General features: G+C 42.6%; 1 protein-coding gene across 4 annotated transcripts in view; it reads right to left on the reverse strand.

The window, feature by feature from the left end:
* The window catches only part of LPIN1 (lipin 1), an 88,179-nt gene that overhangs the window by 50,707 nt on the left and 14,196 nt on the right, over nt 1-23,276 (reverse strand). For all 4 annotated transcript variants that reach the window (XM_075497923.1, XM_075497922.1, XM_075497924.1 and 1 more), the window contains one exon: nt 10,597-10,653. In XM_075497923.1, coding sequence (XP_075354038.1) covers nt 10,597-10,644 — 48 coding nt within the window. In that variant the 5' untranslated portion in view covers nt 10,645-10,653. The remainder of the gene's footprint in view (nt 1-10,596; nt 10,654-23,276) is intronic.

The raw sequence follows: 23,276 nt of genomic DNA on the forward strand, positions 1-23,276 counted from the left end.
CAAGCTTGAAATGATAATCACAGAAATACCTTCTTATTTTACCAGCTCGTTTCAGTCAATGTCAGAAATGTTTAACAAAGAAGGCGTCTTTGTTCAGGTTTGTAGATGGGAAAACCAGAGAGTGGAAAAGGGACTCGTTCAGCCCAGACTGGATGGGCAGGTCCTAGAAAGGCACCGGTTGAAGGTAGGGTTCCCAGAGCACAACACTCACGGCCACAGGAAGCACTTCTTTCAGTATCATATGCTTTATCGCTGTAAATAAATGCGATGAAATAAAGTTTTTCCACCAGATAGCGGTTCGCTTCCATTAAAATCATGTTGTAACCTCCTTTTACACTGAGTGCCTTACGCAACTAAAAGGGGAAGTGGATGTCCGTGATAAAAATTAACTGATAGAGGAATCTTCCAGGCTTTTTCAAGTCTGTTTACAGAAGGCAGAAGAGGGCAGTGCTAAGCACAAAACAAATGAGCAGAAGACAGCGAATGGAAAAAAGGGGACAAAGAATATGCACAAAAAAAGGATCAAAGTTCATTAGTTGAAGAAGAGCCTGCTAATTTGAGGCTTGAAAACAAGTTTTTCAGAGCTGGATTTCATGCATCTACATGTTCTAGCCCCAAAATGTACACGCAGCTGAAGCCTGGGAAGAGTTCCTTGTCGAGTAATTGGCGCTTAAGCTTTCCATTTTCTGATAACTTTCCAGTTATACTTGTAAAACAATCTCAGTGCAATCTCCTCTAGGTCATCATCCAATTGTAGTCCTTCAAACTGTTTTTCTCCGGCATGTCTTCCTCCTGTAGTTCTGTTAGCTCTGTCTCCACGTTGGCTAGTCTTTGTACAGTGCACAACTACGACAGAACTGCTGGGTGACGGGGCCTGGTGCACGCTCACAGACTCGAATCCCTGCTTCTTGTTCTCCTCCGTTCCCAGTGACACAGCTAACACTAATGAGTTCACCTTGGTTTTGGAACAAAAAAGTCAGTGGAGACAGTTTCTGCCCGGGCACAACAAACAAGGGTGTTTGTTTAATTCCAAAGAGAAAACAATATGCAGCTGAGCCCAGAAATACCTGCAGTTTCATTTCCCAGGCATATCGTATCTAATCCCTTGTAAGTGGGCAGTCAGTAGGCAGTGAGACGTGCTGGTAAATAATTCCGTCCCTGATGTAAACAGAAGAAGCTGTGTCTGTGCTGGCTGCGGACCCTGACCAGTGCTCTGCCCACCACATTTGTGTGGAATACCATCCCGTATTGTGTTCCCTCCGAGGGGGTGGTATCCTCCAGCCATCACCGTCCAGGACTGCTCTAACATATTGTTCCACTACGGTCTTTCACTACTATACTAAAATAAAAACACGACCGTAACACACTGAATCAAACCCATTGTTTTTCCACAGCCTCAACAACACCCACCCCTCTCTGCTTCTTTCAGAAATCCAGAAGCTAGAGCCTCAGCTTTGGAAGTACTGTATTGTGTTTAGTTATTTATCATGTCCAATCATCTGCTGCTTGACGTAAAATAACCCACAGAATAATGCTGTACATTCCTAATGGTTCCATGTGTGAGGTCATGTTTTCTCTTCCTACGGAGCAGTGTAAATATAGCCACGATACACACAAGATGCTGTGGAAAGCGCCAAATGCTTGCACAGCCACAGTAAGCTTCTGTTAACAGCAGGGCACCATCTTCGTCCTTCTGTGCTTTTTTACTCTGTTCTTACTGAGGGTGTGACCACAGTGCAGGGTGGTGTTCCTCAGATTACTTCTCTGGAACAACCTCTGCCAACCAATTCTGAAATCCTTACTTGTCTTGTGCTGCACTTCAGCTCGTAACTCTTCTCACCTGTTACATCTATATAGAGGACCAAGCACTGGTACATAATCTTCCATACCATCCAAACCTTAGCATGGTCATGTCTGTGGTTTTGGCTCAGCCCAATGCAGAGTTTGGAGGACAGTAGGGCCAGGGACGGTTCCTAAAAAGTAATCTGGAGTTACCCACAAAACTAGATGGCTGAGGGAGTACGGTCAGGAGGCATGCTCTGCCCTTGCAAGAGAACAGTCCCTGGTGGTGTCATTTCCAAAACACACTCAGGAATGATGAAGTCCTGAACTATTACCGTTTTCTTCCTGTAACATTTCCCCCTTGACAGGTTTCTTTCTGGAGGCGTTGTGTTGGGCAACACAACTTTGTTTCCCAAGGTTTGAGTTAAAACTGTCCACAAACTTTCAAAGGACCTGCTCATTAAAGTTTTTCTTTCCACTCCTTTGCTGGTCTCTTTATATCCATCCATTATTACCTAACTCTTGACTCCTGTGCCAAAGAGCTTATAGTTCACTTATTCACTCTGTGTTTGTACAGTTCTGGCACAGCGGAGTTCTAGCCTATGATTTGGGCTCATAGTCACTATGAAAATACAAGTAAGAAGAAAGTTGAGCTGTGTAGTCTTCTGTAAATTAATAAAACTGGGTTAAAAAAAAAAGTCTACAAGCACAGAAGAGTTTAATAAAACTCAAGAACAGATTCCTAGAGAGCATTACCTAAGTTCGTGCAGGTGAAAAAAGAAAAGGCCTTCAATTCTAGCTTGGGACACTAGATTTTCCTGGCAAGTATGTTGCCAGTGAGCAAAATAACCACTCAAACCCAAAAAGTTAATTATTTAATGCATTATCAGTAATGTCTGGCATTTCCCCCACTAAAACTGGAGTTCATATTCAGGCACAGAGTACCTGGGTTATGAATGAGTGGCACTGTTAATGCATGCACACTGTACATGTAAAAATGATTCAGTAAATAGAAAAATTGAGCTTTTACCTTTTAATATATACTGAACTCATAAGCAAAGATGGCTCGAGTCTGGTGCTGTCGCTTTCTGTATTAGTATTAAACTCAGAGTAGCTCAGGCAATATAAATTAAGAGTTGATCTAGTTTTATTCCAGTGTAAACATCAGGAAGTAGTTGGACTCTGATTCTGTGATAACCTAATTAAATGTCCCACCATCTTGACAAAGGAATAGTTCTTCTAACATAAGCAGGTATTTTTATACAGTACCTACAGTTACCTGTGATAATGTACTGAATGTCTGGTTCACATTATTTTTTCCCTTTCTTTTTCTTTTCCCTTCAAGTCCAATTATCTAGTACTTCATTTTGTCCTTCATTTGAAGGCACAGTAGTGCTGGTTATTGTAGTGTGTAAATCCTGGCATTTAATCTGCCTCTTAGTGCTTGATTTATTTGAGAACTTTTTTTTAAAAGAGTAAGTAGAGGTTATTTAGTTGCAGAGATTTCTAAAACGTTTGGCCCCCTTGACTTCAACTTGTTGCCAGTTTTGTCTGTCCTGCTGGTTTTGCTTTGTCTCTGTTCCTGGGATTGAGTGTTCCCGCTGTTCCAGTATCAGGTGCTTGAAGATCTGAGTAGTAAACAACTTTGAAAAGAGAAAGAATGCCATCCTTGTTCAACCTAAAGCCATACAGGACAGACTTTATCCTGTATTCCATATGAAACCATCTTGCTTTTGGCAGTCTGTTCAACGTGTCACATTTAGGCAGATGCTTCTGGCCTGCACCAGCCATCAAGGCTGCCCTGCCTGAGCTCCTTGTGCTTTGCCAACTTTAGCTTCTGGATTTTGCTTTCCATATGGTCACAGGTCCCGAGTATTGTAATTGTCTGCTGACAGTCACACATGCTAGCCAATACACTTCTGACATCATTTCTTATCTTCCTGCTTCAGCCTCACTGTTAAGAGGTGAGGACATGACATCATCCTCAGGAGGATTGTGATGTCATCGCAAACACTATAAAGTTTAAGTCACTAATGAGGCAGGGGGTTGATAGGTGAAAAGGGAAATTGAGAGGATTATTTTGTCAAATGTTCAAATGAGGGACTGTAATTTTCCAGGAACTGTTGCAGCTGAAATTAGAGGCAGGGCAGGAGGCGCTGGTCACGTACCAAAATGCTCATCTGTAACGATAACATGCTTATCAGCTCTCATGCCATCAGGGCTTGCATTGCATAACCAAACTTGATTTTGAACCAAGTACTTTCAGACTTAGTTTTGTGTCAGATACACTGTTTTTTCCCCCCTCACTGAAAATATATATACAAATCCCAAAAAGCGGATCTGTAGCTGACGAACTGCCAGACAAGCTTTTTTCTCCTTCTCAGAATATAACAACTCTTGATGATGAAAGTTCTCAAAAGAGCCTTTCTTTTTCCTCTAGATCCACATCCAGCCTTGCAAAACCATGAAAACCTCAATGCTTCCTTTATATCCTAGGAGCTCTTTCCACAGTCAAAACTTAGCTCTCTGCTACAAAATACTTGGCTACTGAGAAACAGAGGCATCTATTGACTCCTATGATCCAAACATGGCCAAAGCAAAAGAGTGTAGGAATATTTCAATTAGGAACAAGAGAGGCTAACTATATCAACCCTGCTGGAGGTCCACTTGTACCAGTCCAATCTCATCAGAAAGTAATTTAGCTCCAAATCGGTAAATAACCAAGCTTGAGCTCTCTAAATATACTCTTAGAAAGCCTAGAAAATCTTGAGTCCTGATAAAGCAAAGCAATCACAGTGTTTGAGATTAAGGATATAACAGTGAAATCATCAACATGTTCTTTCTTCAGCCAAAGCCCAGAATTCCTGCATAGGCATGTTCAAACACAGACCTGTACTCTGCTCAGGCAAAATACATTCTGATGTTTAAATGCACACACATACAAGGAATGAGAGATCATACACAACTCCATGGAAAACTGCTCCGTCCTGTTTTGGACTGAAATGCTTTCCAGCCCAAAAGCTAGCTTTTCATCAGTCCAGTAGATCTATGCATGACTAGCAAAGCTTTTGCCCAGAATACTGTTTTCAAAGCACAGCAAATCAAGAGCAAGATGATCAGTATTATTTGTTTAGAACAAAATAGTACAAAACACGCTTTGAGAACTTCAAACAAAGCTGCTTTACTTCCCAGGGTATAATCTTTTCTTTCTTTATATTCCTGCATCTCTTGCAAACTAAAATAGCAATCTTAATCCTGAAGAGAAAAAGATTTGGAAACCAACTCCTTCTGTTGAGAAGACTGTTGCTTTCCTCTCAGCCTCATGTCTGCAATTTCTACATCAGACTGCCTACCAATATTGAATTATCCTCACAAACAGGTTCTGAAAGTTACTGCTCAGGGGTTGTAAGGTAGCACATCTTGATTAGTTCACTGTATCGTTACCTCCTTACTATGCAAACTAGTCCCTCTTTCCTGTAGCTAGCAAAGAGGTAACAGCTATAGCTGACTTAAGATAATAGGAAGATAAAGAGATATTTTGTATAAAGCTTTTTCTTATGGTACGCTAAGCATTAAGTGCTAATAGAGCTCAGCTTGAAGTTCATTCTGTAGCTCCACTGAGAGAGTAAAGTGTCTAAAATCAGGTTTATAATAAAAGTAACAATATTTGGTGCTTCTCACTGTGACAGAAAAATTCACTTCTGTGCAGACTAGGGTCTAAAAGTGGTTGTTCTGTGTGTGGCTCCTGGTGAATGAAGGGGCACTCTGTCCCTTGCTTGTAGCTACGAGAAGCAGGTTTACTTGGCTTTGAAGTCAGAAAATTCTGCACTATCCCAGGTACTGTCATTAGTTCAGGCTGTCATATAAACTGGATGAAAAGGGCTTTAATCTCCCCTCAAGCAGAGGCAGATGGAGGACGGTGAGCAGGCCGTCAGGAGGAGAGGCAGACCCTGGCTGCTTTCTCCCCTGTCAGTGAACTGATGGGGGAGGCCTCTGCAAGCTTTGCCCAAAAGTTCCCCTCTTCAGCCCTATCTTAAGAATTTTGCTGAAAACAAGTGAGATAATCCAACCCCTTGCTACTATTTTTTTTTTTTTGGTCTCACTAAGACTCAACTTTCTTGAATATTTGAAGTGGTAGAATGTAACCAGATTAGGGTATTTTTTTAAATGACTGTGTATATTATTTAAAACGGCACTTTTCTCCACTTTTCCCAGCTCAGCCTGTGCAGCTGGTGTGGATCCTGTGCCTCCAGCTGAAGGGCACCCGCTTTCCCTCCGCAAGGCTTTCTGTAACAGCAAGGCTGGCGCAAGGGTGCAAGTCTGTTCAAGAGCTTTGGCCCTGAGGTCTTTCCACACTGTCTTCTCATTCCTTCTCGTGTGCCGAGCTGTGAGGACACCTTAACCTGGCAGCACAGATTTCAGATCTCTCTGATCTTTAACCTCTTAGACTCAGTATCAGGTGATTCGAGGGGAGAGGTGAGATTCTGGTTTGGGATAACCTGTCTTAGAGGCATTTTCTTTGCAATTCCATTCTTGGGGATCTCAGTGATTACGGTTTATGCCAAGGACTGTGCTTGTTCTGGATTTAAAGTACAGTCATCCTTTGAATGCTTGTGATAGTAATTTCTTCCAGCAAAATTTGAGCTGTGTGGAACAATGATAATGTTTAAAAATATATTTGGCTTAAATAAATTATGTTTTCAGTCTTGCTTGCTGTCAGAGCTGTCTTAATCTTACTGCTTCCAGGATGATTTGTTCTCATAAATATATTGTTACTGATAAAGGTATAATGATCAAGATTGTACTTAAATCCTAGAAACAAGTTGAGGCACAGAATTACATCCTGTGCATGCAGTCGCAGGACAATAAATTCTCTTTAGTTACTTGCACCAAGTCTGAGGAATTTCTCAGTAAATAACATAGTTTACTACAGTCTTTCGCTTACCTAAGCAGTTCAGTGTCCTGGTTTAGGCTGAGGACTTATATAAAACTCTCACTGATGCCTCTAAGTCAGGTATGTCAAAGCAGGAACATTGTCATTTATTTCAGTTTTGCACCTGCTATCTTTCTTTACGTCTTCTGTAAGAATATGCCTATCTATGTGACCTTATCTGAGGAACTGGCTTCATTTTTATGATTTCTGCATCTGGAATACTTATATAGTTAATAGATGTGATTGGCTTTGCAAAATCATGAAAATAGTACATTGTTTTTTTAATTTCAGTTTCATGTTCAAATTTCTATGAGTTAGAGAAGTGTCCCAGTAGTAAATCCTTCCTTCAAAATACTCTTGATGTGAAATGAGTGTAGTCTCTCCGGAAGTGTTACAGCACTACAATCCCTGAACATGGTAATGAATGGGTTTTTTTAGAACTGCCATTAAACAGCATTTCATCTCCATCAGTTTAAAAATAGTTATTTGGAAAACTAAACTTAGGTTTGCTGTGATAAAGAATATATCAGCCAATTCGGATTTGGAGAATGAACTATTTAATGGAGGAAATACATCCCTGTGGGTTGAAAGGAAGTATTTCCTTTTTCTGATTTTTGCTGTTGTGTTGAAAGTGGAGCAAAAATTGGAATTTTACCCAAATGGGAAATTTCAGTATTTGGATATTAATATTTGAACAAAGACTCTGAAATATAAAAGAGTCTTGAAGTATAAAATGCACAAACGTTTTTGCAAGTGAAACACCTGTTTTAAAGGGGGGCTATTACGGATATGTAATCTGCCCAGAAAGTATGATGTATTTGAACGGCTCTCAGGAGGCAATAATCCATTATAAGGAAATCTAATTCAAGGTTGAACTGAGAAAGTTGAAACAATTTTAGTTAGTCCAGTATTAAAATACTGGAAATGAATGTGTAATTAACTCTGCCTGCTCTACATATCATTGTCTAGATCCTGCCCTTACATAAAAGCCAATGAGGGTCAACTCTGTGTCCATGTATTTCTGTTCACAATTTGAAAAAAGCTTACAAGCACTTGCACATACATACAAGAACTTTTTTTAAAAATTATATTTGAGTTATTTTAAGAAAATGGTGGCACTCAAGAATTATCGTGCTGTGAAAATCATTTATCCCTGTTCCATAAATTTGGCGGAGGTGTTTCTTAATACAAGCATTTTGCATAAGTCTATGGAAGTTATTTACTTCAGTGAAATTAGTGGAATCCGTTTCGTTAGGTCTAGCATGTTCTGGGGTAGAAAGCCGTTGTTCTGGCAGGCTGTATGCTTTACATATTCCGTTATGCAAATCTGAGAATTCATCAGAGACTTTGCCCCATTCCTGCTACCCTTGTCACAGTTTACTGTACGGTTTATCTACTGCAGACAAATCTACATACCATGAGCAGTCTCTCAAACCTAGCAGCTTCTGCCCACAAAAGCAACATAAGCTTGTTTTACTATTATTTGCATGTCAGCAACATTGTGTTCAGCATATCATGCGCAAAAAGAATTCCCATCCCAGTGAGTTTAGAGCCTGAAAAGTATCAGGCCTGATGCTCAGTTCACACAAAGCAACATAATCCCATTCAAGCCAGTGAACTTTGTATTACACAAGCAAAGGGTCTTGCTCATTGTTTCAAACAGGTGGAAATTTTTTTTAAAAAAGCAAGACTAGGAACAGGCAAGCAGATAGCGCTTTGTATCAAGCTCTGCCATAGTACAAGAAGAGACAAAGGTCTGGTCAGAAAATACAGAAAATAATTCAATTTAATAGAATAAAAACCAAAGTCATACCCACAGGTAGCTCAGAGTCATGTCAAGGTACATGTCTGCTTCTGATCTGAACTCTTCAGACACCTTGTTTTAACCCATGCCCACCCCCACGCTGCAATTTGGGCACAAACAAAAAAGCCTCCCTGTGCAGTCATCCCAGCGATAGCAGATGCCCCTCCCCTGCAGCCCTAGGTGACAGCCCAGCTCATTCACCCTGCATGTTGTGCTTGTGGCTTGCATGGGGTTGGGATCATGCTTATTGCTCATCTACCTTGTCCAGGTCAGATGTAATTTATCCTGTGTAATTCTGCTTCCTGTGGCAGATTCAGTTTGATACGGTTTTCTCACTTTCTGTTTCATACTGCTAACGTGTCTGTACAGACATAGGCACAGCTTAGTACAAACACGTCTTTTGTCTGTAAAATCTTTGGGATTTTTTTATTGTTAGTGGTTTGCTAATTTCCCATGACCTCCCTTCTGTGTAGCACATTTTAAATATAACACATCCACGTTACAAAATTCTTCCTCCTCCTCTTCACGTATTTCTGTACTACGTTATGAGTAATCTATGAGTAATTCTTCTTAAAGTATAATCTTACTGCAAGAATGCATTATCCTCAGTTCTTTCAAAGTTACAGTACAAGTTCACGTGACATATTTTGGTTACCCAGGAGATGTTTTTGTAAAGTTCAGAATCTCACCTGAACGCAGATCCAAATGTTCCCTAAGTTTGGAAAGGAAAGATCACATCCGTAGTATTGCTTTATACGCATTTAATTTTGAGATTTTTTGCTGTCCTTTGCTAATTGAAGCTCCTTCTCTGTTTATTTTACTGGCATTTTGAATTCCCAGGTATCTTTCTGTCTGCATAGCTCAGCTACTGGATCGGATGTCCAAACCCAACCCCTGCCCAACAGCAACCAACCTCAGCCTCATTTCAGACTGCCTGTTCGACTTATCCACCTGTCCAGTTTACATGACATTGCTAATATCAAACTCATCGTAAAGGTTAGATCCTCAATTTGTAAAAGTAGACATACCTTCATGGAAATCTTGACCTACATCTGCCAGACCCAAACTGAAAAGCTGCCAGGCTCTACCAACCAGCTAGCACACCAAGGAGCTACATGCAAGTCGCCAGAGACTCCTGGATCAGGAAGGTTCCTCCATAAACCATAGAGTATATCCTACACTGCACTGTGTAGGTTGTTTGGAAACACCGGAGTGGGATCTATGTGAGATAGCAGTATATCTATGCTAACATTAACTCCACCCAGGCTAATACGTCTCCTGTGAAACCTACGCGGAGCTGTATGGTGACTCCAATAGTTCAGCTAAGCAGATGTGTCTACATGGCGCTGCTCGGTGGTGGGTAGAAATGCTGTGGTCCTACCTGTGATTCCAAACATGTCAGCCTCTAAATGTTCTGCCCCACCATCACCATAAGAGTAGGTTACTCTGAGGAATACAGTCCAGAGTCACTTAAGGTTGTTTATATACAGCAGGTTGTTTCCTGGATCTGCCTCTTTTCCCTCCTTCACCAACCATTCAGCAGTGGCAGTTCTATAACTGGGGTGGGAAGTGCCATTCTCCCTCTTTCATTACTTCTCCTGAGGGGTTGTTCTGTCTAATTCATGGCTGTGTCCCAAGACCACCACCTCACAGATGTGCTCCCTGCCTTCCAGGAGAGCAGTAGCAGCGGTGTCTGGGCACGTTTTCCTTGGCTTGGGACATGTCTTGCGTCTCACATTTGCCACAGGTTTGCTGGTTCTGTGCTTATTGCACAGGTCAAGTCCAAATTTCCAAATTTTTCTGCTGTTTCCATCCTTATCCTGCTAGTATCAGCCACATCTGAGGGCCACCAGTTCTACAGAGCCACCCAACCTTTCATAGCAATAATAATACCACAGTGGACATATAGTAACGCAGTGTCCAAAGAGTGACACTTGGACATGCTGCACTGTGTACCCAAAGGTGGACAAGAGTTAACCACTGCCTTATCCTGTTTTCCCAAAGACCCGCCAGGTTTCAAGCTAGGCCTGCCCTAAGGCACTGGAGTTAAAAAGCAAATGAACAATTAAATTCCTACATTTAGATTGCGAGTCCAGACGTTTCGAATCCAACCAGGATCTTTCATCAACGGAATCTGAAAGAAACAAAGAATAATGAGGAATAATACAGTTAATTAACGATGCACAGAATTTAATGTATCCAGGTCTCAATTATGGTCCTTGAAACCCAGCTGCTCTAATGAATACCTCTCCTGTGATTCCTTTGTAAGCCACATTGCCCTTGTGTCATCCTCACTTTTTATCTGTACTGAGAGATGTGCTTGATTCTCTCTTTCTGCCATCTCAGTTTTCAGAGTTTTTGCAGAAGGATTTAATCCTCTGCTAGTAGGATCTGTACCATCAGCCGGAGACAGCTTGGAAGCAGGGGATCCTTGTGAGCTCTGAAGAAGCACGGCCCACAATGAGCTCTGTTTATTCTTTTGCAGGATGGGGATGCCCAGTGCAAAGAGCAGAAGCAGGGCTGTAATCCCACCCTGCTGCCTAGGGAAAAGATCTTTTTATATGGCAGCATCCCTGGGTCTGTTCATGGTACAGGAAGACCTCTAATACCCAGTAGGACAGGGAAAGGAATTCCGTAGGTCAAGAAGAGCATATTTCAGCCCCTTTGAAGCAACCTGGAGTGCACGGGCTGCATAGCAGACCCAGGACTTTATTCCCTGAGTAGTCCCCTCCTGACAGGCGGCACAGGAGCCTCAACAGAGTGGCTGTACTTTCAGAGTCAGAGCCCCAAAGCTGAGGTGGCACACAGTTACAGTGACAACCGCCACACAGTTACAGTGACAACCTCTTTCTGAATACGTAGAAGTAGGAGTGAATGGTGACTTCATTTTTAAAGAAACCACAGTTGCAAGACACGTTGAAATAAATTAATACCTAGTAAAAAGGGTAAGCTTCCAGTGTTGCTGGAGATGATGGGATTCATGTTTAAAATAAAAGGAAAATTATTGAAGAGAAATTCTGTACTGCATTTTATACTAATTTTTATTCCATAGTGAAATTTTACACTGAAAGGACTAATTCCACAGGATTGATGAATATGATGATATGAACAAATCATTTGAAAGATTTCCCTTTGGTGTGTAGAAAAATTAATATTCAGATATGGCCAGGTTTGCTGGTGGTGTGTGTTCTGAAAACATTCATATTCCCTCATACTCAAATCTCAAAATTTTTCAAGCACAAATGCTCACCAGAAAACAACAAACTCATTCTACTCTTTATCATTCTCAAGTTGTATGACACCCAGAATACTCTGTGGAATCTTACTGAGCAAATAGAAAAAGCATGAAATGATCCCTTTTCTGAACCCTCTCTCATTTAAATACTGCTAATGAAACTAATGAGGAAGAATCAGAAATAGAAAAACAAGCATTACAGAAATAAATTCACCCAGTTCTGGTAGGTGCAGTTCTTAAGAGTTCAATTAATGTTCATTACATTCACTCACACACTCTGTTATATATGTAATTAGGATAACATTTTGTGTGGGTGACGTGAAAAGTAAGTTTGGGGTGGCACCATCAGGAGGAGACAGCAGAGGTCTGGCACGTAGCCCTTCTCTGTTCATGATAATACCTTGCACTTGAGCATTCCATTAGAGATTGCACCACACTATTCAAACACAATTTACCAAGTCTCTCAATAACCTTATGGGCGAGGAGGTATTATTAATTCCATTTTCCAAATGAAGAAACTGAGATACACCCTGATTAAATGACTTATTCTGTGTTACAAAGGAAGTCTAGCATCAGAATTAGAAACAGATCTCTTTCCATATGGCCCATTGTTTTAACAAGTCTACTCTTTCTTTCTATTCTCAGAAGGAGGACAAAAATACTGGCATTATTGCACTGCTAATTAGATGAACAGAAATACTCTTGCAGGATAAATTATTAACTGAAATATAGATGTGTGTTGTATGCAAATGCTGGGTTTATAATTACATTTTCCTGTTGTATGTGCCTGTTTGGGTTTAAGATGCATCTTACTGCTTTGTTGACCAAGATGGTGGCTTGAAGATATCATAGCAGTTGACTGCTCAAGGATAACATTAAATATTTAGAACATGAAATATCAGATCAAATTCACAGTAAGTGTTTATATACTTGATGTTTGTATTTCTGGTGCATATAAAATACATATTGTATATGTGTTCTGTATTTTGCTAGGGCAAGTTTCATCCCATTTTACACAGAATGACGTGTGGGTCTCAGTGTTTATCTTTAGTCTTTGTCACTTTTTGAATTGTAGGAGCACTTTCACCTCCCAGGGAGAGGTGCCAGCCCCCTCCATGTCTTGACCATGTAAGAAGGAAACCCAGATGTGCTGGCTGGATGCAGTGTTTGGGGAACAACTGGGTTAATTCCCCAGAAAATGCCCACCCCACAGTTTGGCTGTAGCCTCCGGAAAGAAAATCATCTGTGCAAAAACAAGAACCAGTTAGGGTACCAATCTGCCACCCATGCACACAGCTGGGTCCAGAATAGCTGCTTTGGGGATGGGCTGGAAGGAGCGGCTGTGAAGGCAGGCAGTACACTAGGACGTGCCACCTTCTTACTCCAGACATGAGGGACATGTTGGCAGAGTGGATCAAGGGTTTTCTGTATTAATTCATCCCTTCTTTCTCTTTCCCCAACCTTTGCAGTCTGTTCTGGAGCCCATCCAGCTAGAAAACAGCTCATACGAGTAGTTTCTTTACAAATATCTGTATTCATGAAAGGATTAGACTGACCCTCTCATTCTTTCTTTTTCATTCTCTTTCTTTCTCCTTCTTTCTCTCTCTCTCTTTCCCTCACTTTTGTTCCCTCTTTCTCTCCCTTTCTCTTTCCTTTTCTTTCTTTCTTAAAAACAATCAAAGTTCCTGATAAATCACATCCGTGATTGAATAAATAAATCTCAGAAACACAATAATAGGAACTGCCACAGGAAAACAGTACGTTTCATTAGCAGAAAAGTCAACAGTGTGTTGCAAAAGAGTTGGTAATTGTACAATAGTGCTGCTGCCTGTGCATTCAGTTCCTCTGAAAAACAGTGATCAGAGACAGTCCTGTAAAACATTCTTTGTGTACTGGTGTAACAACCACGCGACTCTCCAGGATCCTTGCCAGCAGTTTAAAAGTACAGTTAATGTTGCAGTTAAGTATTTGATCTTTAGAGTTGTCTAATCTCTGCTCCTGCTCGCATCTGAAAAACACCCCTAAGGAGCTTTCATTCAGTCCTTCAATTAATGGAAAAATTTAGTATTTATTGAATGATATTTTGTCCATTGTTTAGAGTGACTGTTTTAAATCAACTGTCTGCCTTTCCTATTTAGTAGGCTTGGAAATGCAAACTGGCATGAGTAAAAATGATTTTAAAGCAGACACAATGCTTGAAATCTTTTCTTCAGCTGCGCCAGTCTCCGTAGTCACCCTGCTGACCTTAGAGAACAAAGCTAACGTAGGGAAACGATGACCTTGCACTTAACCTGGTGAAATAGGTCACAAGGGCTATTCCTGTACAAGAAAACTAAACAGAGTCAAGGCACTGGCGGAGGCACCGGGACACTCTGGTCTATGCCCTGATGCTGGAAGAACAGCGCTTGGCACAGCTGCAGCCCTGGCCAGATAGCAGCTCCCAGCTTGGGAATGAGCACAGAGCATTTCCAACAGGCATCAGAATGGGGCCAACTGGTTTTGAGGGTTGAAGGAACTTAATAGCATGGAGGTGACTAGATCACACCAGGTAGCATCAAAGCCGGAGGATGGGCACTGTCACTGTTTAGTTCACTAGCACCAGTGTAGCCAAGAGATCCAGATCTCCTCTGGAGCTACCTGAGCTTTCTTCCTTCCAGGACTGGACATATCACAAGCCCTGTTGCTCAGTTCTCCTGATGTCTAACGGGAATAATATCCTCCTAAGTTGTCAGGGTAAATTCATTAATATTCGTAAGACAACTGTAACTTGTCGTGCAAAGCACAATTTGCCTTTTAGCCCCTAAAGAGAGGCTTTATGACCCTATCTTGGCCAGTCTGGCAGCATTAAGTCAAGCTATACTTTTCCCAGCTAAATACGAAGCATTTAAGAATAAGAGATTTCTTATAGCTGATAGAAGATGGAGTAAAACAAGAAAAGATTCAGAGATAACAGATATTATGGCATGATATCTGCAGGAGAACAGATTAGTCTATGCTTCATGCTCTCACTAGAGTGAAAAATATGTCCTATATAAAAATATTGCAAGGAAAAAATGAAAAGGTGGTTACTGTAATCCATGTCTCCCTGGGAGAGATATGGAGATGCAGTGAACACGAAATGCAACAGGAAATGTTTAGGCATTAGGGAAACTTTATAATACCAGGAGTAGGCAAGCTCTGGTATGGCTTGCCGGAAGAGGCTGAGATCTTTCAGAGCAGGCTGAACATGCATTTGTCAGAAATGTTTTAATTGTAGTTGAATTTGCCTGTAGGCATAGAAATGGACCGGATGATCTCTGAGTCTCTTCCAGCCTTGTATTCTATTATTCTGTGATAAAGTGACACGGCAGGATGAGGCTGCATTTTCAGGAGCTCTTTCCTAGCAATGAAATCTCACAGTGGAAAAAATCCAGAAACTGGTGGTGAAAACCCTGTTACATGAAAATGTTTTGAATCTGACTAAGAAAATAGTGCAGAAACGAGCTGTAGGGAAGCATAGCAGAGTAGCCAAGGGATGGGCTGGGTGACCTCTTCTGTCTCAAACTTCCAACTCAGTCTCACGACATCACCTGACTGGTGTTTAACTCATCACACTGATGCAACAGATGTTGTAAACAAAGTTACTCATTTGTGAATTACTCAGGTAATTGAAATCTGGTTCCTACAGTAATCATGCCTCTTAATGTACGTGTGCTTCGTTGCTGCTAATACCAGATAGAAACATCCTATTTTTTCCCTTGAGGAGCATCTGACTTTAAAAAAGAATTATAAGACCCACCTCTGATGCCCAGAGTTGACTTGCATTTTCTCTAGACTGTGGGTGCCTAGTGCAGAGCAGCTGATCTGTTCTTTCACAGAGACCCAGAGCCAGTTCCTTTGATGAGAGATTGCTATCTCCACTACAGACCATCTTTTAAGCAACAAAGAGGAAGGAGGGCCATCTTCTTTTAAGATAAGATGACAATCCTAAATTCAGCACATGACCAAATTACCTTTCTAAATGACCTAAAGAAAGAAAACCATTTCCTAGTATCTAGAATAGTCAGGTTTGGCTGACAACATTAAATTTTCCTGGAGAGGTGTAGCTAGAGTCAGGTGAAGCTTGGGACATCAGTAAATAATGTCAAAGAAATGTAACTACAGACAGCTCTGTCCGAAACTGCAGTAGTGAGTTCCTAGTCAAATGGCTTGATGTCTCAGCCCACCAAGCCAAAGAATTGCTGTCTGCATTTACCTTCTACCAGAAGGCTACCAAAATATAGCTGCTGGTCTGTAGGAGGCCACATGGGAGGCTAAAGCACATGGAGATCAGCACAGCACGGTTTAAGTACTTTGCAACATGAAAACCATAGCCAAGCTTTATCATATGAAGTGGAGGAGGCCCAACAAGAAACCAGTTCTGCTTTATCACCTCACTCAAAATTGGCCTGCATCACTGCTTTCAAGTCAAAGGAGCCATTATGCTCAAGCATTTTGGTAGCTCCAGGGTCCCAAGGCATCACATGGAGAGAGAGGCACAGGTACAGGGTGGGAAGGTCCCAAGCAGCTTGGAGCCTCCTTACTTGCCCAGCCTTCACAGCCTGCATTGCTCCAGGGACAGCATGAGAGCCAGGGCAGCTCCTGCAGCAGGAGCACGATGTTCTCCCTGCCCCGTCACTGCTGAAAATACGGATAGCTGCATTTCGCAGTACCTCAAGTTCCTAAATCATTTTAAAATCTAGACCTATGATGAATGCTTTTTAATAATCCAGCATCCATAGCATTTCTGTCCTGGAGCTCCAATCTTCTTGCTAAGCTTCAGTGGGAGAAGAGGAACTGTTGGACTGCTGCAATCTGCAGCAGAGCCCAGGCATGGTGGTTTGCTAACCACATTTGAAAGTGAGTTTGAGCAAAGGTAGGAGGAACACTACACAGCAGTTAAATTATTTAGCTAGGCACCTCACTGAGTACGCCTCAGCACTGGGTTAACGCATGAGACTCCAGCATAGGTCTTTGAAATACACCCGTCCAGGTGCCTTAGGCCAGGTCTGGATTCTTTCTGCTGAGCTCCTCCCATTTCTTAACCCCATGTTAGTCACGGTGAAAATTATCAGCTGTTTATCTAAAATCTTATGACACATCTATTGACGGCTGATAAAGGCCGTTTCCTCATCTCCACCAAACCATTCAGCTCGAGGAGCGTGTTTGACCGCCGCCTCCATTGGCTGGCGTGGTGGCCCCACCGCCACGCCTGCTGCTTGCTTTTGGCGGATGTTTTAATGACTGCAGTTAACACGACACCTGGGAGTGTTCCTCTTAGGAACTACCCCGGGCTACCAAAAGGTGTTTCATGAGGTGATGTTTCCACATCACCCGATCATCACACCCTCCCTCGTGGCTTCGGCCTTTCCAGACCTGGGGGCCTCCCAGCCCTCTCCTTTACAGGGCAGCCTCACCCTCACACCTGGAAATGGGGGCTGCTGGCTGCAGCTCTCCACCGGCCCACCGAGGAAGGCCATACGCGCCTTTCACCAGAGAAGGGTTAAAATGACTGTCCCCTCCTCACAGTTAGGGGCAGAAAGCTGGTGGGTAGTGGAGCTGCACGGCTGTGGTATCTGCACCACACATGCCCTTGCATGTTGGGCTTAGACTTGTGGCAAGCTTTGGGTCGTCCGGACCCTCTCTATTAAGTACAAGGCAGAGGAATTCCGAGATAGATCTGGCAGAATATTGGATTTGCACCCATGAAGAATCTGGAAGCTTTGAGTTTTGCGTGATAAATAGAGAACAGACCAAGCTGATGCCTGCCCCGTTGGTTTTCATACTCAGACACCAGATACATGCTTAGTCATGTACACAGAGGACCCTCAGGAATGAAAAAAGGCAGGAGCTCTTAAGAAGCTCTTGGCTTAGTTCAGACATATTCTGGTCAAACAGGTATGGCAGTGGAGCTAAACCCGGAGCAGTCCTGTTTACAAGCTTGAGAAGCTGGGTTTGTGACACACGCTGGATCCCCGGGCTCTGCAGCACCCAGAAGTAAGCAGGAATAAAACCAGCTATAACTGCTGTGCTGCTGCCTGCTCTTTAAATAACACTGGGCACAGCTTGTGTGTGTTTTCACTTCCTAGTAAATTTTGCCATAGGTCACATACAAATACCTTATAGAAGCTTGTGGGGAGCTTTCGGAAAGGAGCATTTCTCTGATCCCATTTGTTTTCTGTGTAAATCTGGGCATGAGTTTCGGGAGTGGGGGTGGGGTTAGGAAGATGGCAGGCACAAAACTGGGTGCTGCACGCTGAAAAGCTGTACGAGCCTTTCATGTTGTGAATTGAACCCTTTGTCCATTTGTCTAAGGCAGCTGCCTCTTTAGCGTGGCATAAATGTCACGGCAGCAAGTGGGAGCTGATGGCCACATCTGGGGCTGACCTTTAAAAATCAGCTGGGCTTTTTATTCTCTCTGTTTACTCGCTTTGTTTGCTTGTTGACTTTTACTCAGAGGTCTTCCCTGTGGGTATCATAGCTATGTTAGACTGCAGGTGATGCTAACCATCCCCCTGCCCATTGATTAGTGGTAAGCCTCCCATCAGACTGCAATTTATTCAGAGCAGATTAAATTTTGCCACAGACTGAAGTTGCTTCAAGTCAATACTGATATCTAAGTACTTGTGTATAAGTTAGCATCCAGAGTCAGCAAGTGTACTAAGAGTATGTGCACATCAGATTTCAAGATAAGGCTTCATGACAGGTTTGAAAGAGGGATAACAAGCCTGCATTAAAGTGCAAGTGAATTAAAATATACATGGGTTTTTTTCCACTTTTCTCTGTCTATCTGGGAAAAAAAATACAGATAGGTTTGCTATGATTCTTTCAAACCTTTCATGCAGTCAAATCTTAAAGCCTCACATGCACATTATTAACTGCAGAAACATGTATCATTGTCTTACATGTAGTCTTCATTTTTTTTTAAAGGGATTTGCTAGCTACAGCCTTTTAGGGAGTAAGTTTAGGTCATTTTGTGCAACATGGGTATGTTTGTAATATGGAGAGGACAGAACTTCTGTCCCAAGATCAGATTTCTGAAGTAGAAACAACAGGAGAGGAAAAACAATCCTACATCTGAGGGGTGGGTGAGGAAGTTTGGAAACTTCCATTGCGGCTGGCACTATTGCACGCTTTCTGTGCTCTGCTGCACAACCCAGCTTTGGTTTTTAAAATATAAGCTAGAAAAAAAACAGTATCAACCTCAGACTACTGTTATGAAACTGAATTTCTCAATGTTCACAAAGGTTCTGAGTTCCTTGGGTCAGTACATAGGGTTCACATGTAGTAAAGACTGCGTATACGTAAAAGTAAACACCAGTTCATAAATAGACTTTGGAAGCAGTTCCCTGTTGGATTTTATCCAGGAGATCAGAAAATAAGGAGGAGGGGAAAGCTAAGTGTGCCTTTCGTTGCATGTGATTTATTTTTCTCACTAACGCTACCCGCTGTTCAGGACTATTTCTAGGAAGAAGGAGGTGGTCATAAAAACCAATCGAAATACGCTACAACTTTGCTGACTAGTAGATAAACAGCACGTGCGGAACAAGAGGAAGTTTTTAACTCAAATTCTTGGGGAGAAACATCTCCTCAGTGGGGAGGAGCATATTATTCCTGTGGAGCAAGTTTAGTATTTGTTCATATAAAAAGCTTTAAAAGTCTTTAGAAATATTTTAGAACATGTTAATAATCCCTTGGGCTTAACTGGGCTTTAATTAATACTAAAGTAATTGGATTGGCTTTGAAATTGTTCCACCATGTAACAATATCATCCATGTAACAACTTTTAGAGGTTCCCTGCCTATCCTCCTACTTCCCTCAGTATTTTGCCTAAACCAGACTCAGTGGCCTGGTATCTATCGCTCTCTTTTGTTAAATGTTGTATAGTTTTTCTCCAGGCAGTGCAATGCTATGGGTGAAGCTTTACAGATCCCTGGCTGTAGAGAATGCAGTTTACATCACCAGCAGATGCTCCACACGGGGCTGGCTGACCCCAGAATAGAGCAACAGGTCCTAACATTAACTACAAGTGTCTATTTTACGCTCCTGAAGATGCCATTGCTGCTAGGCTGGTGATGAAGCAGCGCTGGATTGATGCAGCAACAACCAGCTGCCCTCAGGAATGCCTTGGAGCTCTCTGTTTTCTGGATTTGTAGCTTAAGAACAATATGGACAGACAGGTCTCAAGACCTGTGCCACAAACCTCTCCCAGAGTCCAGCGACATGGCCGAGGAAATCAGAGATCCACCTCTGTCAGTGGAGGATCCTGACCAGTATTTCTGTTACCTACACAGGGCTGGTTTTCCCCAGAAGTGAAATCAAGGAATTCAAAGCTCCATTTTGAGAATCATTTTTATGGAGTATGTTGGATTTTAAAGGTACTCCTGCATTCAGATGGATGAAGGATTATTAACTGCTCTGTGAAAGATGAATACCTCCTGATACTCCAGGCTAGCAGACTCCATTTTTAAATTGACTTCACAGATTAGGAAGTCAGCAAAAGCTGAGATAGCGACAACAAGAGAGAATCTGTTCACTGTAGCAGGTTCCAGCATATTTACTTGTTTTCTCTTCATTATGCAATGCCCATAATGTAATTATTCCTATGTGAGGGGATTCCTGCAGAGAGCAAGCACACAGGTCCAGCTGTTCTTGTTTTGCTTGAGGTGGCAACACACGACTCTGCCTTTTCAGAGCCTTTCTCACCCAGGCCACAGTTTTCATTATGTGGCATCAGTTGAGTAGAAAGATTTCCTGCCTCTGGGTTGGTTTGTTAGTTTTAGTCAGATAGCATTAGATTTGGAGTCCCCATGGTATACAATGCAAAGATTTTTAACGTAAGAACCCTCCTATATTCAGCCCAGATGCACCTATCTGACTTTAAGGACTAAGAATAGTCCCCCTGACTTCAAGGCCACCTTTCTTAAGTGGGATCAGATCCCGGGGCTGCCCCTCTTACCTTAGGCATCCATAACGAAGATGGTTACGTCTGGCTTCCCTTCCTAATCAACAGGAAGTGTAACATTGCTAGAGCATGATCCATCTGACCTACCTTGAGATAGCACAACACGGACCACTCAAATATAGCCTGTTTTCTGTAAATGGACCTCTGGCCTGTCTTGGGAAGACCATTTCTGTACGCTATTCTTTTTCCTTTACGTTTTTCATGCTTTTCCCCACAGGATAGATCTGCTTTTGTACCTTGCCTAAAGCATACCATTCCATCAGGGGTTGCAGTTCCATGAAACAAAGTCAACTTTTCTTCAGCAAAGCTCTCGTGAGCAGTGGAAAAGTGAAAACAAATGCAAATACATCCTGAAAATCAGTACAGGAGTCAAAAGAGCTTCATTTTTGTCAGTATTAAATTATCCCAGGGTTTACAGAGGGCACTGACTCACATATTATACTCCTGTTTGCTGGCCTCTAGCAGTGCTTAGAAGCTTTAATTGTGGCCCACTTTGCCACACACTGTACAGAGACAAAACAAAAAGGTTGTGCCAGGATCTCTCTTTCGTTCAATCCTCCCTAATTTAAGAAAGTGAAGGATTTCCAAATGTTAACATTCAAAAGTCTGGTCAGTCGTTCATTGGCTGCTGCTTGTCACCAGCTTTATTATTATAATAAGGAGCAAGACATCATTAATGTGGGCAGCATAGGATGAGCTGATGTGTATGGCAGGGTGAGGAATGTGCTGCCCGGCTGCCACGAGGCCGGCGAGCGGTCAGGAGGTACGTCTGCTCCAGCCCTCCCAATGTCCTGGTTTCGGGGATGCCTGTCTGGGGATTTATAAAGGCCTTTTACAAAGCAGAAAATAAACCACGGGCATTATGAAGCAAATAAGGCCACCTTTTTTCAATAGCTGTAAACTGGCAGAAGCCAGTTCAAGTGAGGAACTGCCTCTCCCATGTGGAAATGTCGTGCATATCCCCAGTGAGTAGCATCTTCCCTAACCTTAGCCGAAGCCTAACCAAGCTTATAGTTCCCTCTGTAGGCAGTGGGGAGGTAGAGACGGTTTCGCAGACTGATTTACTCCAACGCAATTGTTGTCTTTAGTTGGGGAAACGAGCCCTTCTGTAGGGACATCCCTCTCCCTCCACTGAACACAAATGTGGCAAAAAAACCTGGAGCATCCTATTTCGCTCCCTCTGATGTGGGTGGAGATGAAATGAGTCCATGGGAAAGCAGGAGGGGGAAGCCCCAGGGAACCTGTGGGAATTCCAGGAGTGGCTGGGATTGAGGCTCCTTCCCCAGATGCCATGTGAGGAAGGGTTAAAGGCTGATGCCTCTGGCCTTCGGCAGCCCTCCTCAGTGGAGGCTGAAGGCTCCCTCCAGCTCCTGCCAGAAGCTAAGGAAGAGCATTGCTGGGCTGGATGCAGCCCAGCTCTTGCATACATCTGATATGGGTGCTCTGTGGAATAGAAACCTTTTCCCCACCAGCCAGTGCCCCCATCCCTTTGGATCTGTCATCCCTCACCCCCTGACTCCGATTCACTCTCGCCTTTAACCTCCCAACTCTGCCCAGCCTGTCTTCCAAACCCAGCTCCATCCCCGCAGGCTGTCCCACTAATAGTCCTTTCCCACTTATAGGCTACAGGGAAAGCTCCCAGCCCATACAAAAGCTAAATATCTGGGTCGTGCAGTAAGCACTGGGTTAATACTTAGTCCAGAACGTTTTCATAGTGCTTCAACCATCGCAGAAACCTCCCTCTCCTACCCAGCTGCCCAGAACCGCCAAGAAAGCAGTCAGGAAACTTGACCATTGCCTGTCCAGCTGCACTAACCTGTCACCCATTAGGCACATGCTACCAGCAGGAAACTAGACACCTGCTTTGGTCTTCTTCTTGCAGTCATTAAGTGTTGGTATAGTATGTCTGCCAAACCCCTATTAATAAACCACCTTTTTGTCTGTCGCAGAGTTATGCCAAAATAAAATGCCGTTCCCCTTCTACCATCTGTCTTTGTGTTTCACAGGTCCTAACACAGCTTTCTTTTCTGTACCATTTCCTAACCTACTGAGATTTGTGCAGCACTTACAAGAGGAGGAAGAATATCAAAATCAGTGAACTAGTCACATAAATAAGAGTTACAGGAACCTACTTGTTCTCAGCTATACCATTAGGGCCTGACTATTCACAACCTACCACCCTAGAGGGGGGGAAGAGAGAGAAAGAAAGAATATCAATTTTGAGCAAAATGTACGCTTTATGGCACAGTTTATATCCAAATGTGTTGCTGCAGAAATGTTCTGTGGCCATCTTCATGGGCTCCTACTTTACAAGTCTAACGCAGCTGCTGGAGGGGAGCAGGAGGGACAGATGTAATGAAAAATAAAGCAAACTTCCTTCTTCCATCATTTTAACTTCCTTCACTTAATATTACTTTTTACATAGGAGGGGGGGAAAGTATTACTGTGTTTATAACCTGTTTCTTAAATGCATTACCCCTCTCTTATATACAGCACAGCCTCCATGAATCTCAAAGTATATTACAAAAGATGTTATTAG

Source organism: Mycteria americana, chromosome 3 (genome assembly GCF_035582795.1).
Source record: "Mycteria americana isolate JAX WOST 10 ecotype Jacksonville Zoo and Gardens chromosome 3, USCA_MyAme_1.0, whole genome shotgun sequence".
NCBI classification, from domain to species: domain Eukaryota; kingdom Metazoa; phylum Chordata; class Aves; order Ciconiiformes; family Ciconiidae; genus Mycteria; species Mycteria americana.